Source organism: Rhipicephalus sanguineus, chromosome 2, assembly GCF_013339695.2.
Source record: "Rhipicephalus sanguineus isolate Rsan-2018 chromosome 2, BIME_Rsan_1.4, whole genome shotgun sequence".
Classification (NCBI taxonomy): Eukaryota; Metazoa; Arthropoda; class Arachnida; order Ixodida; family Ixodidae; genus Rhipicephalus; species Rhipicephalus sanguineus.
Window position 1 is genome coordinate 14,868,990 of NC_051177.1, and position 13,553 is coordinate 14,882,542.

At 46.6% G+C, this 13,553-nt stretch overlaps 1 protein-coding gene and 1 long non-coding RNA gene across 2 annotated transcripts in view; one reads left to right on the forward strand and one right to left on the reverse strand.

Moving 5' to 3' along the window:
* Window positions 1-12,194, forward strand: part of LOC119382442 (glutamate receptor 1) — a 50,034-nt gene extending 37,840 nt beyond the window's left edge. Inside the window, exons 10-15 of the mRNA XM_037650143.2 lie at window positions 15-358; window positions 1,408-1,588; window positions 8,641-8,891; window positions 9,326-9,425; window positions 10,115-10,240; window positions 10,735-12,194. Of these exons, the coding sequence (XP_037506071.1) occupies window positions 15-358; window positions 1,408-1,588; window positions 8,641-8,891; window positions 9,326-9,425; window positions 10,115-10,240; window positions 10,735-10,797 (1,065 nt within the window). The 3' untranslated portion in view covers window positions 10,798-12,194. The remainder of the gene's footprint in view (window positions 1-14; window positions 359-1,407; window positions 1,589-8,640; window positions 8,892-9,325; window positions 9,426-10,114; window positions 10,241-10,734) is intronic.
* Window positions 3,906-6,975, reverse strand: LOC125757103 (uncharacterized). The gene is made up of 3 exons (XR_007415052.1): window positions 6,719-6,975; window positions 5,447-5,630; window positions 3,906-5,154 (listed from the first exon to the last, which is right to left on the reverse strand). It is a non-coding gene; the product is annotated as an uncharacterized LOC125757103 (long non-coding RNA).
* Window positions 12,195-13,553: the final 1,359 nt, after the last annotated feature.

A 13,553-nucleotide genomic window follows, 5' to 3' on the forward strand; every position in this document is an offset into this window, starting at 1 on the left:
AAAACGGGTTGCAGGAGACCGACCTCGCCGTGGGTGAGACGGTGGTCGCGGCTGACCGCTGGCACGACGTGGACATGACGCTGCCGGTTCTCAGCACGGGTCTCGCTGCGGTGGTGAGGAGGAGGGCGCTCAAGGGTGTCGGCATGCGCACCTTCATAGCTGCCTTCGATTGGCGCCTGTGGGCGGGATGCGGTGCCTCAGTAGTGACCGTGTACGTGGTACTAGGCATAATCGGTTTGGCCTCCTTGAAAGGCGCTGTGCACTGCTGTTTTGAGCCTAAGGCTGCCACAGATGCCGACAAGCACCCTCCTACGAGCTACCGGGGGCCGAACACATCGTGTGCCAACTTCAAGGCGAGGTACGCACGACACTGCATTTGTTCACCATTCTGATATTTGGTTACTGACGAATGTCGTCTACCATTGATGTCACTATAAGCCGTTAAGTCATGGAAGAGATGACTGGCGTTCAGATTCTTGGAATGTTGACGCGGTCTTTCAGGAAAGTGCTTTGTAGCTACAAGTAGTACACCATCGTACTCAAGATGCAGATCTGAGAGCCGAGCTCGCAAGAGCGCCTTTCTCTTCCCCAGAAAGTGCTCGCACTCTCGATATAATAATACGGTTGTTAATATAATGCACACACTGCGCACAGATCTGCACACGTCGCTAATCGTTTTTAGGCGCATTGGCAACTACAGCATGAACATTAAAGAGACAACAAAAACAACAGTTAGATTAGCAGCGGTAGTTGTCTCATGAGACTATATCTGCATGTATGCGATGGGAGTAGGCCGGTTGTCAGGAAAGAAAAAGGAAAGCCAATATGCACTTTTGCTCAGCCCAAATGTCACGAGGATAGTATGACGTCGCATACTTCTTAATCTGTTCGGAATAATTTCGATGAGAAAAAGTTACGAAAACTCAGTAGCTGAAGTCTTTTGTACTGACAGACTGGAATTTAACCATTGTTCTTTTTAAAAACTATTGAGTAATATCGAACTGTTCGGTCCCATGGCGTGAGGGGTGTAGGAACTTGAACTGTTTTTTGTGTCTCTTCTTACTTAAAAATGCTCGCTTACGTTAGGTATGACGCTTCTAGTAAAATGGGGGTAACGTTCCCTTCAGTGGCACCTACAGTCAAGCTGTGTTGTATATCTGCGATCGTTGATTTCACTGATTACCACACTACTCCATATTAAATTTCTTTGGGCAATGCCACGTCATTACGGTACACTCCGCGTGCGCAATACTGCAGTGTGTTCTCGCTTCGCCCGCTTGCAATATTGTCTGCTGTTTGCGGAATGTAACCGGAATGCTAGCGCTACTACTGGTATGTTTGAATGCAACCGTGGTGATATCTATTTCGCATCGCTCATCCTGTAGTGAAACAAGTGTGTTGCGACAGGTCCATCTCTGGCCGCATAGTGGGCAGCTTCTGGTGGGTCTTCTTGGTGCTGGTTTTCTCTGCCTACACGACCGAGCTAGCCTCGTACCTGAAGCCAAAGTACGAGATTCAATCCTGGGCTCATTTGGACAGCACAGAACTCAAGCATATGTGGGTGAGGACAGCGAGAATATACTTTGAGGTGAGTGCCTTCTCACCGACGTCAACGTGGTCGCTGGTGGATTGTTAAAGGTGTCGTCGTTGCTCTTTCTAGAACGAACCGTACTGGAACCTTGCTTCTTGTCCGTGAGAAGTCATCATCTAAAGCTGTGAGAAAGTATCAAAACTAGAGGCCTTTTAGGAAAGATAAATGAACAATTATACCATCATTTAGCAGGAAAAGGGACATTTTAGTGCCTTTCGGGCTAATGTGAACACGCGCGGCTTTGGTAATTTCTTAGAAGAGAATAACCCAGGAAGATGCCAAGCATTCCGCTTAAATGTCGAAGGGTTGCTTTACGCAATCCAGCAAACAGAACCTATGGTCGCCGTGAAAGAATACAGTGGTGAGCAGACGTTTGTCTTGCAGTGTGACATTTCTCTTGAGGCCTTTTTCGATTTTGGGGCATTATATTTGTCGTCCACGTACGTATCCTGACGGGGTAAGCAGTAAATTTAGAAGCCAGGAGTGCGCGACGGGTTGCCCCTATCCTTAGCGACATTTAACAGCTGAGCTGTTCTAGGGCTGGGCCTGACGACAGATGAGGGTCCGCGCTGTATATCACGCTCGGGTTCCCAGATTCACTCATAGGTGGCGTAACTGCGTCGGACGAAGCGGTAGCCCCACAGTGAAACGGGGAAGTGCGGCTCGAGCGTGAATAGGGCCTCAAGCAGTGCCGCAAGAGCCGGTTCCAAGATTCACCAGTGACAGATGGGGTAGCTGCCGCGGATGAAGCAGTAATCGCAGGGGAGACACAGGAGAACCTGTGTCTGCATATTTCGCACTGGGCTTGTTGTTTTATCTAAAGTGGATAGAACGATGAATGAAAAATCAGGTAGCATAGCTCGTGTTTTTCGTTATGTGGAGGATCACCTGATCTTTGCAGGTGGAGGTACTCTGGCAGAACAGGCTCTTCAAGCGAAACAAGTTTTTAGCGAATCAGGGCTATAGGCCTCACCTTTATGGCTGAACTTCCCCTCAAAAATGAATTGCAATTTCTGGACATGCGCCCGCGTTTTGAAAGGTGTAACACCTGCTGGATCTACCGACGTAAGTCTCTGGAGAGCTCCCTGAATTTTTCCTCGAGACATTCAAAAGTAGTAGTGTCATTCCTTTGTCCTGCATAGATGCCGCACTACGGAAGTCACATGCACGCCCACGTAATGACGGAAAGAGTTGGGGCTAACTAATGCTGATTATCCAAAATCTGTAATTTGAACAACTTGTGAAAAACTAGTAAAGAAGATAAAAGGTAGCGGAAGGCACATACCCCGTTATCATGTCCGCGAAGCAAGATGCTATGGTCGCTTACCAGCTTAACGTGACACATAATTTAATGTAGCGCAGCGTCATTGCGTTAACGTTGTCCTTTCAGCCCCTCAGAAAATGTGGCGTTTCCGTGCTAGAGTACTGAATGTGATTGGCAGGACACCTAATCGTAGCCGTTTTGTTTGCCTTGTTGAACACAGGTCAAGGTTTGTACCCAGGTGCGCCTGCGCATTGGCATAAACAGTTGCGCCTGCACTGGAAAGGCATCGTAGAAAACTTGGGGCTATGCTTGTTTTCGTATGCTTTGCTGACCGCTGCTGCTCGTTTTGCGAAGTTTTCAGTGGTTTGAACTATACCAACGAAGCGCTTTATACTCAGGCGTTGATGTGTAGTATTCGATCCCGGCGTGTGATCTGCAAATAATTTGCTTTCGCCAGTGAAAAAAGTTTCCCGAAAGAGTAACTGGATTGCGGCCGACCAGGCCAGACATCCGCGAAAAAGTAAGCTAAAAGCAAACTCTAGCCGAAATGATGCGATGCCAGACGAAAGCGTGTAACTAAACTTAGAATGAACACACCGCAACGGCAGACGGGGACAAGGAAGGGCGACGCACGCACAGTGCTTCCTTGTGCCAGTCTTCTATAGCGCTGTGTTCCTTCTAATGTTTCACCAACACGCCCAAGCTTCTACACTAAGGCGTCCAGTTAAAGGAACCAGTTTTTCCTGTGCATGTTCCGCGGAAGCCGCTGTCATCTGCCCATGCCAGATCACAGGGCCGATTGGAATACGTGAAAGCCACCGAACACAGAACATACGCTGGAAAGTTGTTTCTTGATGTTAGAGCCACAGTTCTCAATGTATGTTCGCTGTGCGAACCACCGCTCGCGCAGCCGCCACGCAGCGTACGTCGCGGTTACGGCTTGGATATGGCAGCGCTTGTGCTGTTTTTGTCTGCCTTCGTCCACGTTTTTCGCGCAGTTTTCGTGATAATGGAATACCAACTCGCCCAACAAGCCATTCTTCAAGGATATGGCAGCGCCCGCGCTTATTGTTTGTTATCATTTAATGTGACGCATATGCATTTCTAATCGATGAGAGCAACGCTGACGAGTTGCGTACAATGTCGCCTGTAAAATCAGCGCCGTCAGAAAGCGCGAGAATGCACTAGCGTTGGTGACAGCACTTATCGCACAGGCGGGTGAATCTTTAGTTTTTAACATGCGCCGTAGATGCAAACGGAACACATTGAAGGTTAGATGTATCTATAATGTGCTCGTGACAGCACCTATTGAGCAATTCGCGCGACCCAGCTGGCATGTTAACGTAGTGAGTGTGCCATGCATAATCTCGGTCACGTTGGGCACTTTCGATCGTGATACTGACGATCGAAAGTGTCCAGTGTATGGCACTTGTACAATAATAAGTGCGTTACCCTTATGCTGCAACAGCGCTGTTGCAGCGCTGTTACAACGGCTACTGGCCCTCTACAGGCAAGTGTTTTCACCTTACATTCACTTTAAGCAACGTGTCATTCTGTGCACCATTACACTCTAAGAAAAAAAAAAGAGTATGCGTGACTCTTTTCGGGAAGTTCTGACTTGCCACCTATAGGACTCTCTTTAAATAGTCACGGTGACTCTCTTGGTGGGTCAGGGTCGACTCGCTCTAGGAGAGCCCCCTGACCCTCTAGGAAGAGTGGAAAGACTCTCATCCGAAGGATAACGTTACCACTTATAGGGAGTCAGACGACTCTTGCCGGTAACACTCCTACGGGGGTCAAGTGACCCACACCGAAGCGTCAAGCGACTCCACAAGTATTTTAAGCTACTCATTTGATCCTTGCTCTACTTTTGCGCGACTACTGTTGAAAATAGTGGAGTATTCATTTTAAGCAAGTCCAATAATACTTGCCGTTCTGCCCAGCGACTGCAAAAAAAGAGTAGTTCACTTTTAGCATTATTTTAATGAAACTCGTCAAAACAACACACCTTTTCCAGCAGAGTAATCTAGAAAGCGCGAAAAGATGGTCTGTGATTTCCAATTAAGCAGTTGAGGCATTCCTTATTTACATGCTTGTATGAGTATAGCCAACTAAAATGTGTGACTGATGTGCATAGTGTCGTATAGAGCAAAATAAACTGCAGGAATGGGCATCATGTTTCAATCTTTATTCCTTATGATTAAGAAAAAATCAAAAAGTGGTGACGGCTGGAGGCATCAGACTTATGGCTTGCTAGATTGTCGCTCCTGTTCAGCGTGAGCACCATGAAAAACGGTATCTGAAAAGCGGAACGTGATATTATGATGAGAAAATAAAATTGCAGCAAAGGTTTGCAAAACCTACAAAATAAGTGGTTCACATAGACACAATGAAGGCTCACAACAAAACAACAAATGCAAACACGTATGGTAAGGAACCAAGTTTTTTGCCGTTATCGTGTAGAACACAACTTGCAAATAGTACCTTTTGTAACACGTCACTTGGCGACAAATTGCAGCACAAGATGATGTGAGCCTCTTTTAAACAACAAACGAAATTGGTTTAGGCTCCTTTGCGTGGGTGCCACTCACCTCTTTTCCTACGTCGTCTTGTCCAACCAAAGAAAATGTAGGACCCACTGCCTCGTTGACAGGGCGAACGCCGCTGTTGATTTTTCCATCACGAGCGGTGAGGCGCCAGACCACAGCGGCACCTTCGTTTCCCCGAGTGTGGCTGTCAACTGGAGTGAAGAGGCGGGAGAAGTGATCCGGGATTCTGGGACTAACCAAAACACACACATTATTTGTATTTAAAACCACCCTTTGTTCAACACACCGTTATTGTAGACACATCTGCCACGAGTGTTTAGTTCAAATTTCGCAACGAAAACAAATTTTCACGTAAAAGGCAGCGGGAACCTCGTCTCGCAATAGGCACTGGCTATACACGAATGAAAGCACTTCTTTTCTGAGAAATCGCTTCAAAATTTGGTTTCAGAATAAACACGGTTTTGCGCCGGCTTACCCCGACACCCAAGCACATCCTCCGGCAGTCAGGGGCACGCCGTGAGCGGTTACTGACCGCATGTTTTACAAACGTAACCCATAGTCAGATAAACACATGCGAGTACGAGGGCCCGAACGACACCCAGCGCGTGCGGACGCCGTCTACGTCGAGATCAGACATGTCATATGCTGGAATTAGCACACATAACTCCCACAATCACGTACACTCACTTGATTCTGTTATAGCGTCATCGCAGATGTTGGCAAACTATGAAAACAGCAAACAGAAACGAAGGGAAAAAGTGCACGGCGGCGGCCGCAACAACGGGCGCCGTCGAAGGTCTCTAGCTTTTTCGCCTTACCGGCGAGGCGTGTCCAACTTGAATGACTACCGCGTACGTTCTGGAAGCCACCGTACTATATCTGCACCTTAAACTAAAGTCTTTAAGCCAACAAAAACCATTATATATAGTGCGTCTGAGCGTTCTGTACACAGGCTTTTTTTTCACGTTCCCACGCGCGGAAGCACGCAGCACACTCAAGGTCGATGGAAATGTTATTATGAAGTAGACTAAAGTGCATCTGAAAACGACATCTTGCTCCTTCAGTAGTGCAGTCACAACGTGCGATTAGCAAGAAATGACCCTTGAGAATTGTTTGCATCGCTCACTTTATAAGAGCTTGTACAGCAACGCGCATAACGGTGGCAACTCGTTAACTGACAACTTTAGTTGGTCATCCGCAATAGCCTGCGACATAGGCTACTGTTGGAAATGGCTGGCATATAACTTCCGCAGAGCTGCTGCAGACGCCCAGCTAAAGCTGTATAATTAGTACCTATGAAAACAGTACACTCACCGTTAACTGGCGCCCGTTGTCCGTCTCCGCAGCTCCATGAATATTCCGCCTTCCAAGCGTCACTTCGTGCACGGAGCCGGCGTCAACACCACCGAAGACGCGCATGAACATGAAACTTATAAAACTTCAAGACACGCAACCCGCGCAACGAACGCAACCACGCAACGCATTGCAATAGACGAGGATACTGAGACTACTGAGACGACTCAGAGAGGAGACAGAAGCGGCGCGCCAATCCGGCGCCAACCCCGTCTCCGTCGGCGAGCAAGGCGCCACAACGGCGCCAAAGGGCAAGCGCGCGATATGTATGGCGTATATACGGCGGCTCTTTCATGACGGAAGCCAATCGAAACGCGCTTCAGGAGCGTCCAGTGACTCCTTCCGAAATGCGAACTCTTTTTCTCTGCCTGTACCTTCCAAAAGGGGTCAAATAGACGCCCGAAGAGAGTCACGGTTCCATGACCCTCTTTTGACTCTTTTTTTGAGTGTATGTCGTTTCATGCGGTTGATACACATCGCTCTAAACGTGTTTGGGAGGGAGCGCCAGAGGTAATGGCGTCGCAGAAACGCACCGCGCCGACACCTCCGGGCCCATTGAGGACGCAATACCGGATGTCCAAAAGCGGAAGTTTCCTGGGACGCGACTATGCTGTTTTGCATACAAGCAGCACGGCCCGTGCGTGCTAAGCGAGCGCGCACCTCCAGACCGGCCGTGAGACAGCGAAATCGTCTAGATGAATTTCCCTTTTCTTGTGGGCGAGTGTATACGTCGGACAGACGGTTATTAACATTCGGCTAAAATAACATCTGAAGAATTGATCACCAGATGGTTATTCTCGCGTGGCTAAGCACAGCAATGAGTGTAAAAAAAGCAAAACAAGGACGCGTGCCTTCCGCTTCTGGATAAAATCAGGATTCCACACCGTCCTAGGCAGCTGTTCGAGTGTGGATGAACACTACATGTGGATGTCACTTACTGTGAGCCCATACTGACCAAGGCCGGCCCACCGGCTGAAATGCTTCACAATATGTTCAAGGTGTTTCCACGCACGTCGTGCTTTCATATTTACGGTGTACAGGGTGTCTTAATAAAGGTGTCTGAAAATCCTAAACAATAAGTAATAATAATATCTCGGGTTTAACGTCCCAAAACCACGATATGATTATGAGAGACGACGTGGTGGAGCGCTCCGGAAATTTCGACCACCTGGGGTTCTTTAACGTGCACCGAAACTAAGCACACAGGCCTCAAACATTTTCGCCTCCATCGAAAATGCAGCCGCCGCGGCCGGGATTCGATCCCGCGACCTGCGGGTCAGCACTCGAGCGCCATAACCACTAGATTACCGTGGCGAGGCTCCTGAACAATAAAGGAAATGCAGTATTTGCTCGTTGCATTCATAGTTACATTTTCCGTGGCGACATACACCTTAACATGACTAGCGATATCAATTATGGCATTACCTAAAGAAATTAAATTCGTTATAACTTTAATTACTGGATGCATGCGGTCGATTCAAACGGGTGAAATTACGTGTGGCCGCTTTTAGGAAATTTCAAAGCGGCAATGGGCTCTTCGCAGTAAGAGATCGAACACTTCCATTATACCACTAATTAAAATTTAATTAATTTAGGTAGCTTGTTACTATCGTAGTTGATGTCTCTGGTCATTTTAAGATATAATTATCGAGACCACGAGCCGATATTTCATCTCCCTTATTTTTGAGGATTTTCGGATACATTTCATGAAACACCCTGCATATATGCTATACTTAGAGGAATAATATGTAACACTTTTCAATAAACCAGATGCTATAACTAGTGTGACCGTCTTGGAAAGCACGGTACTAATTGATATTACTCAAGTAAGCCCGTTATCAATGAATCACATTGTCGGGAGGTTGACGGGGCTTACCTCGCAGAGCACCCGCGACGAGATGACGAGGAAGCTGTGGGGCCACATAGACGAACAGGGAGCCGGCCGCCAGGTGCCCTCGCTTCGACAAGGTGTCGACATGGTGGGGAGTAACTCGCCTGGAAACCTGGTCGTGTTCAGCGATGCCCTGGCCGCCGAGTACGTGAGCGGCCAGCCCCCTTGCAACACCAGGGTCATACGAGCTCACCACACTTCGCGGCACATTGCACTCGCCGTGAATAAGAATGACACGCTGAGGTCAGCAATTCCTTTAACGTCACCTTGTGCATGGCACTTTTACAAAACTGTACCACATACGAGCGGTATTCAATAGAAGAAATTCAGAGCCATTGTATGATATTGTTCACTTATTTTATAACGGAGGTGCAGGGGACATTCCTTGGCTTCATTAGGCACGAGCCCTTGGTCCGTTCCTATGCTTACACTTTCACAATTATACCTTGAGAATGGGAAGCTGTTTTTCTTGTTCAGTGTTCACGATATGACCGGTCTCCAAGCTTCACTTTCAATGAAGTGGAACGGGTTTAATATTACGTATCCATTTAAATACAGCCATAGTTGCGTAGTATTCAGTTGTCATTACCTTAAATTTTACGTACGCGCTTTTAGTGACACCCCTGAGACTTTTCGTACATGCATTGAAGCTTAATACCCGTCGTTACTTTATGCAGAGAAAGGCTCAACCACGCCATTGCGACTATGTCGGAGACGGGAGAGTTGGACGAAATCAAAAGGAAGTGGTGGTCAACGAGGTGCCTCAAGGCTCCGGAGGTGCGCAGTTTTACCTTCTGTGATGACCAATGTGAACACAATGAATGTTCCTTTTACTGTATGCGCCTTCGCCCGACGAAAGCAGGGCGGGGCGTTTCTTCTCTGCTTGAGGAGACGGCCGACCTTGCAGGCGGGGCGATGCTATCACATGCGCCCTTCGCGCGACGGAGGTGACCGGCTCGCTTTATCTCTGCTTCAGCCGCGCTCGTCGCCAGCTCTCGCGCGTAGAGCATATATACGATGCACGGGGCGATGTTATCGATTTTGACTTTATGCGGTGCATGACGGCGACGGCGAAAACCCGCCGAGAGCGTCCATATAATTGTTATCGCAACAGAATACCTAAATGCAATGCGATCCTAATACTTTATTACAACAAAACAAAGGAAGCCCGTAACGGTGGTGTCATGCTACTCTCCTCATTCATTTATGGCGTAGGTAGGCAACGACATTTACGTTAAGGTGGCTGGCGATTACAGCTACCCTTGAAAAGTGTATGGGACAGAATAGATTGTGTTCTTTGACAAGGACAAACCTTCGAGATATCGCATCTTTTTTCAGATGGCGAGTCGTGCTCGGGGTCTTGATTCGCGCAAGCCAAGTTTATTGTTTGCATTTATTACTTTTAGTGGAGAAACGGCGTTTGTTCGATGACAGGTTCACGTGCGTTTTGTTTCCATGTGTTGCAGGACGAGCCGATAAAGCTGCGGCTGTTCCTTCCGGTCGCTCTTGCTATTTCCGGGTTCATACTGGAAGGCGCTGGTCTTGGTTTGGTTGAGCTACTGGTACGAGGCTGCAATAAACTTTGCATCTGGGTACGTGCACACCTCTCGCAACATCTTCACAAACGCATCTGCCGAGTACTTATGCCACGCCTCCAAACAGTGAGAAAGCAAGTGCCTAGAAGTTTTCATGTAGACCCTAAAATTTCCCACTCCAGACACGATGAGTCATTTCTCTCGGGGTACAAGGAAGACACGCAATGTTTTTGTACGGCACTGTGAAATTGTAAGAAACGTGAACATATCTTCACCGGGGCCACTGGAAGGGGATGCTCACGTGCATTCGTGCTCACTGGTTAGCTTCGACCACTCATTTGCGCGGAAGTGTGAACACGACAGAACTGAACTGTTTTGTGAATGACTCAAACGTAACTAAGAACAGCTAATACCGACTCTTTGTGGTCGTCAAAAGCTGCCGGTAATTTCAGTTTGAGTGCATTAGAGCGAGGTGTTTTCCACATATTATAGCGTCTGGTATTTCGCGATGGCTTCTATTCCTCTGACTGCAGACATTGCTTCATTTGCAGGCTCGACTCAAGTCAGAACGGTCTGCGCGAGAGACGGACCCACCGTTAAAGACTATCGCCTAAGCAGGTTTCCATCCACAGCAAGCTTGAAGCGCTACAACTCGCTTTGTCGCCGTTGCTCAAATTGTCATTTTCCTTTTACGGGTCACTTGTGTTCGTAAACGCTTCATTGCTTGGTCATGAAGACGGGAGGGCGACTGAACAAACTTTTTTATGTGCTAAGACACTTCTTAATGACTTGCCCAGTTATATTTGTTAGGCCCGCGGCATTAGAGTAATTTTCTTTGCAATTTACCACGAGCACTGATAGAGAGAAAGAGGTTGATTTACAGAGAGGCAGAGAGGCCGGCCTGAGCGATAGCCTGCTATACTCTACACCGGGGGAGGAGAACGGGGAAGAAAAGACGGAGCTGCCTCTGCGGGGCAAGGTAAAAGCTGCGGAATTGACGGGGGTCTTTCCGAATAAGAAAAGAATATTGCTAGGGGTGTGCGAATATCAAATTTCCAACTTCTAAGCGAATTCGAACAATGAAAACGAAGTGCGAATCGAATAGAATATTTCCCGAGTATTCTTTAATACGAATAGTGCAACTGAGCATTGCAAAAAAAATTTTTTTTCACCAACCAGACAAGAAAGTGTGACAAAAATTTGGAGACCCAAAGTAACGAGGGCAACAAATGACAGGACTGGTGCCAATTTCTTGTCCTCGTTCCTTTTTGGCTTCAAGTATATGTCAGACCATGCACCAACTAGCCCAAGAATGCGTTTTAGTCAGACATGAAAAAGTGGAAAAAGTGCCGTGTGTTGAACAGTAAACAATGCACAGAAAATTCTTGCATTTTACAGCACTATTGATTTACAGTACCCCATATGCAGTCATTTAATGTTTTCACGAAGGATGGATAGCTGCTCGGTATGTTCTGGAAGGAGCGACACCGTTGTACACGTCACCATTCCTCCAGACAACGAAAAGAGCCCTTAACTAGACACACTAGTGCTGATCTTGCCGCCATAGTTTAAACTTCTAAGCACGCTTTCTCCGTTGGAAGTAGCCATGGCAACTGATCGGCACGATGTTCAGTGCAGGTGCTTCATCTTAAGATAACCCGAAATAATACTGGATTTCCTGATTTTTAGACATTTCTTCCTAATTTCGCAATGGCTCCCCATTTGTTTCGGTGGTGTTCGGTATAATTTCGGCACTTTACTGAACGACATGCTTGGCGTCATTATAGAATGCCATAATCTGTCCCCTAGACTTGAATATTGGCGCCACATATGCAAATGCACACTAGGGAGGGTGCGGGGGCAACATGACAAATGAAATTACTTTGTGCATCGAACTATGCGAAGTTTAGCACAGGTGTGTAATTCTTTGTGCTCATTTCAACACATGTTATGTAGTCTTGTTGTGCTTGAATATTTCTAATAGTAAAAGTGCATTGCGAATCTAATCAAATACCAAACTATTCTAATCACTGTTTCGAAGTTTCTAATGTTCGCACACCCCTAATTATTGGTGCATCGGAGAGCTCACAAGTTTAACATAAAAGAGATACCAGTTATGATGTCATTTTTACCCGGTTTCTCCCGATTCAATTTAAGTAGCTAGGGGGACAATCTCGGGCAATACAGATAAGAAGAAATCAACGGAAGTTAACCTTGATGCATGACCGTTAGACATGAAGAGAAACGAAGTAGCGTCACCCTTCACACTGGTTAACCTATATCGCGTTGATTTGCTCTCTATCAAGTGTGGAGGCTTGAACTAGACGCACTAGCTCAAAATCGCAGAAATGCATTCATTTTAGCTCAGGTCTTGCACTGTTCACTGCCGTAATATAGTGAAACCTTTCCGCGTTGACTATACAAGCAACATGTATATAACAGATATCCCTATGATTTTCACGTTACCCGACCTCCTGAAGGGATTCACTTGTTCAATTTGTTGCACTAACTGTGCGTTGCCCATGCTGCTGGATACGTTTTAGCACAAAGAATGTAAAACAAAATGATATTTCCATGTTTGCTTTGATGCACCGTCAGTAGATGTAATAATGTTATTAGCCTCTCCATTTGCTATACGAGTAATATAGACTCAGAGTATCGATGTATTAAACTAATTTAATGAATTTTAGGAAGTCACGAGCACTGCAAGCATAGACTCGATTGTTTCATTTCTCACCATTAAAATTATTACGTGGTTAAAATTTTCGTCCGTTAAAGCCTCACAATTATCAAAGTCAGCCCGGGGAAAGTGCTATAGAAGACATTTCTTGTTCGACAGCATCGCTACCGAATAATTCCTGGATAAAGCAGCATAACAAGTTCTTCAGCTGTTTTGAAACGTTTCACAGTGTCCATATTAACGTTAAACAAAAGTTACCTGCATACTCATTCACATAGTTGTTAATTACGGTCCACGTGGCCTACTTCGAAAAATGCTTAGTGGGAATGTACATTTTTAGATTGTCTTAGAATGTCAACACGTGAGCGTAGTTACCTGTTGTCAGTAGTTATTTTACATGTCACTGCCACTGGTCCCCCGTTTCCAATCCTTCAGGAATGATTCACCGGCAGGGAGCGACTCGTGTCTGTCGCTCTGTCATGACCGACATTGTTTCTCCTTGAAGCTGCAAGCGGCGGTATACAAAATGTTTTCTTCATCTAGTTTCCTCACTGTTGACGCGTGCCCCTGTTATTGTGGAATACGTTCCAGCGAGACGCTGTAACATAGTTCGCACTGAAAGCAGTCCACCTGTGTGTTGGCTCTATAGCGCTGTAGTGAAATTTCAGGTTATAAATGTCTGTTAGCAAA